At 48.0% G+C, this 4,321-nt stretch overlaps 2 protein-coding genes across 2 annotated transcripts; both read right to left on the reverse strand.

Annotated features, from left to right (window-relative positions):
* Positions 1-132: 132 nt before the first annotated feature.
* Positions 133-4,129, reverse strand: LOC122626659 (ubiquinone biosynthesis protein COQ9, mitochondrial). Its single transcript, XM_043807000.1, has 4 exons — positions 3,828-4,129; positions 678-1,339; positions 409-618; positions 133-350 (listed from the first exon to the last, which is right to left on the reverse strand). The coding sequence occupies exons 1-4, from the start codon at positions 3,886-3,888 to the stop codon at positions 312-314; spliced, it is 972 nt and encodes a 323-aa protein (XP_043662935.1). The 5' UTR covers positions 3,889-4,129; the 3' UTR covers positions 133-311.
* Positions 1,589-3,716, reverse strand: LOC122626657. The gene has a single exon (XM_043806998.1). It carries the CDS (start codon positions 3,576-3,578, stop codon positions 1,674-1,676), a length of 1,905 nt encoding a protein of 634 aa, XP_043662933.1. The 5' UTR covers positions 3,579-3,716; the 3' UTR covers positions 1,589-1,673.
* Positions 4,130-4,321: the final 192 nt, after the last annotated feature.

The raw sequence follows: 4,321 nt of genomic DNA on the forward strand, positions 1-4,321 counted from the left end.
AACTTAAAAAATTATGGACACATTCCCGTTTCCCTTTTATTTGCAGTTTGAGGATGCGAATAAAAGCAAAGTGAGACAAATGGAAAATCTAACAAAATTTTACAAAACCCTTCCCAGAAAATACAAATAAGCTTAAAGCACTCATTGCGTTGTATAGGGTGTACTTATATGCACATATATACATATGGATCTAAGGTAAACATAGGTGTAGATCTTTAAGGGCTAGTAGAACCGTTCCCACTAGAATTATTAATCTTTGGACTGCGGGTGGCACTCAAGGCATCGGATACCGGGATGGTTTTACTTTCGTGCTAGTTACGATTATATCCCAGACCGAGAATATTACGCGCCTAAAATTAAAATGAAGATTTAGGGGATCACAAATACGATAAATGTTTGAAAACTTACCGTGATGAACGCCGAGTTGAAAGAGCGTTGGAACGTGTGCGTCATCCCCTCTGTTTGGGATAGAATCATTTGTAGTTGCACAGCTTCGTCCATACGGCTCTTCAGGAACTCCCAGGTCTGCGCATGACCTGGAGACTTGTCCTGCAGGAAGTACAACTCGGTCATCTTCATGATGGTTGCCAGACCCACACGTCTCGTGTACCAACCAAACTATAGGAAGGTCATTGATTAAGTCAGACATTGTACATACGAGATCATACGTTACTCACATCCACAGATCGATCGCCGGAGTAGTAGCAGATGTCATCCACCAGAGTGAGCACCTGGGCCAGGGCTGTCGGTGCATGCTGAGGCTGGGCTAAGAGAGCCATCGCCTGGGGCCAATGCGTCTTATAGGGGGTAACCATCTCCAGACGCTGCCGCACTGCTTGCACCAGAAAGTCTAGAGGATCCTCCACCTCTTGCTTGCCGCCATCTGTCATTTGCTGCAGGCTCTCCACCAACTGGGCGTTGCATTTGCCGTTGAAGTAGGAGACCAATGCGAAGCCACCCTCGGGGAACATGCCATGCACCACGCTAGGATAGCCACTTTCCTCGGCACCCAGAATGATGGTTTGGCGGGTCCATCCTTGCTGGGGCACATGCTGCAGGGCGGCGTCCAGGATCTTTGCCCTTATGGCATCCACCTTGGCTTGCTTTGCGTCATCTTTTGATTCTGACCCTGTTGCACCCAGCCCACCAACCCCTCCTGCTGGTTTTTGTGAAGCCTGTTCAGCAGCTTTATCAGCCGCATCCCTCTCCCTTTCGCGCTGCTCCTCGCGGGCTCTAAAATCTTCTAGATTGGCTGCTTTTTCATCCTTTCCATAACTTCTTGCTATCAAAAAAGTCAATGGTCTTGGCTGCATCGGGGTTAACCGGGAGCTGGTCGCATCTGTAAAAAGGCGAACCTTTGTAGTAAATTAAAGGCTGGAAAATGCTTTTATTACCTAGCTAAATAATATATATGGAATACAAAATAATATTTAAATGTTGTAAGGTACGCAACTACGTGAAACTTGGTTTCAGTACGCAGATCGCAATGCAAAACCCGTATCGCTAACCAGTTAATTAGCACACCACAAGTGGCTCAATTAGTCAGTTAATTATCGCCCCTGCTAAGAACCCCCAAACAACATAGAGAAGTTTAAGTTTCGATTTCGTTTTCGGTTCTGTTTACAAACAAAGTTTACGTTGTCATTTCGCTTTCATTGTGGCCAAAATATAAGCTAAGCATTCGATGGATTTGCGATCCGTCGCAGGCGAGTGGACTGTTCGATGATCTCGCTGGCGCGCAGATATAAGGATTGCAGTGTTTCCAAACTGGTAATGGAGCTGGCCAGCACATCGAGCTTCTCCTGGCGTCCAATATCGGGCAGCTTGCTCTCCGCGTCGCCGCCGGCCATTCCGCTGTTGCTTATGTTTACGGCAAGCATATTGAGTTGGCGCTGCATTAGTTCATCATCCGAAGCACTCTGACCTTTTTCAACGCGCTCCTTGTACGCCTTGTAATGGGCCATCGAAAAGTTAAGCGCTTTTCCCAGGGGATCTAGCAATCCCTTTTCGATTTCCGGCAGAGCCTGCCAGAAGCCAGTCACATCTTTTTTGTCTTTCGCCGCAAAGTAGCGTAGGATATTTAGAGCATGACAAAGGCGATCCGAGTGCAGAAGAAGATCGGATTTTACGTCATGTGGCAGCACACAGACGCATAGCAGCAACATCTCGTGGAAGAGCTTTCCGCTAAAAACTTCCGGTAGGGGACCGGATTCCTCTAGCGCCTTGTCCACCAGATCCTTGTACATCCCTCCGAGGTAGCCCATTAGTCCGTCGTGCTGCAGGGTCCCCAGCAGATTTTTAAGGATGAGGTACTTTCCATTATCATCAAAGGCCAGAATAAATTGCCTAAGCACATGAAGTCCCAACTGCCGAAGTGAAACCTGCGGGGAGTAGCCCACAATCTTGCAAAGTGCCTCGCAAAAGCGCTTGTGGACATCCAGTTGGAGGGAGCTGGTGGGAACTGAGTCCTGCAAGGTACTCAAAAGATGCTCCACTAGTCGTAGACCACAATACTGTAGGGCAGGCTCCTGCTGCCTAAGAAGCACTTCTGCCAGATAAACAATCGTTTCAAATAGGAATAAAGGTGCATATATCCTTGGTGCATTGGGGGGCAGTTGGTTACCCACGAAGAGCGAGTGATAGTACATGGCTACAGCATGTAGTGGAAGTTTCTCCTCGATGAGGAAAACATTACGGCAACTCATCTCGTAGACACCTTTCGAGGGATCTAGTTTCCTTAGCCATCTGGCACGCTGTTCTACGAGATTGAGCAGGTAGAAGGGATCCCCCAGGCACTGGTTGGCATCCTGAGTCAGGCTCTCCGTAACCTGCTGCACATAGGTTCTGGTAAGGTCCTTCTTAACGTGACTCATCTCCAGCAGGGCAAAAGGACGACCCAACAGCTGGATGAAGAAGCAAGTAAATATGTTGCGCCGGTTGAGTCCGCAATCTCTGAATGTTTGGCTGGGAGGCCGCAAATCCTGCAGGATTTCATCTCTGAGCGGCTGCCGAAAAAGTCCCACGGTGATGTAGTGAGCCAAAAAGTCCTCAACCTGCTCGTTTTGCTCTATGAGTCGCGCCTGGGCCTCGTCATAGCCCTCGGAGAGGTATTGTGGCAGGGGCAAATCCTTTAGCCGGGTGAAGATGCTCTGGAGGCTCCACTCTACGGCCTGCGGTTTGTCGCGTCCTTGCCGCTGCAGTACCACTTGGAGGGCCCTTAAGTAGGCACCGAACACATTGATACTGCTGCTCTCCTCCAAGCGCTCCATCAGTTCCAGCATTAGCTCCTGCAGTGGGGCGTACTTAGCCAGCAGCTTGAGCAGCTCATCAGAGCAGTCGAATAGCTCTGGCTCCTGGGAGTTGACCTCGTCGGAAAGGTTTTCCGAGCACACGTCATGGTAGAGTTCCATGGCTATGTGGGGCAGCAGCTGGGTGTTCCTCTCCGATTCCTGGGCACTTTGGAACAGCATCCGCACGCCATCGTAAGCTTTTTCCAGCAGCAGCTGCTTGATGAGCCGCAGCAAATTGGACGCCTTCACCGGGTCCCCCACATCCACCTCCATCTCCTGTTCCTGCATTTTATTTATTTTGCTTTATATTATCACTGGTATTTCACAATTTTGTTGAAAGTAGTCGATAAATCTAAGGCCGCCGGCATTTAGCAGTCAGCATTTTACACTTCCCTCTACTCGTTCTCTCTTTCACACCCTCTCTTTCGCACGCACGCACAACTCGATCGAACAGCTGATTGTCGGGTTGCGGGCTCTCTTTCGTAATGAGCGCACGCAGTGAATTCGAGGCTAACAGCTGCAATGGGCAATACTTACTGAGCGGCAGCAGGAGCTTCTGCAGGCGAATCAGCTTGTATAAACAGCGCACGTTTGCCATTTAAGCGTCTTGAAATCGTTTAGGCAATTGAAATCGGTTTGTTTGGCATTCACCAGGAAGCCACTTTCGTAGTGTTAGAAAGCGGCGTCACCTATTGGTGCTGTAATAGTTTTGGTATTTTCTTGCTCTCCAGTGATTACCACTAATATTTTGGCGATTAACTATAAAAGCTAAAACTGATTTCCAATTCGAATGTACAACAATATTCTGTTACCATTGTACATCAATTGCCCACTTATTGCATCACAAAATGTGATTCACCATCACCATCAATACCTATTTGTTGGTTCATTACTGTCGTGAACCAAAATGTTAACTATGAGTCCAAAAGTGGAGGGTCTAGACATTTTACAAGCTAAACTTTAGCTAATATTACTGTTAGCTGCGAATGTCAAAAACGGTTGCTGTAAACGCCACAGTAGGCCTGAAATAT

The sequence above is a fragment of the Drosophila teissieri genome, chromosome 2L (genome assembly GCF_016746235.2).
Source record: "Drosophila teissieri strain GT53w chromosome 2L, Prin_Dtei_1.1, whole genome shotgun sequence".
In the NCBI taxonomy this organism is placed as follows: domain Eukaryota; kingdom Metazoa; phylum Arthropoda; class Insecta; order Diptera; family Drosophilidae; genus Drosophila; species Drosophila teissieri.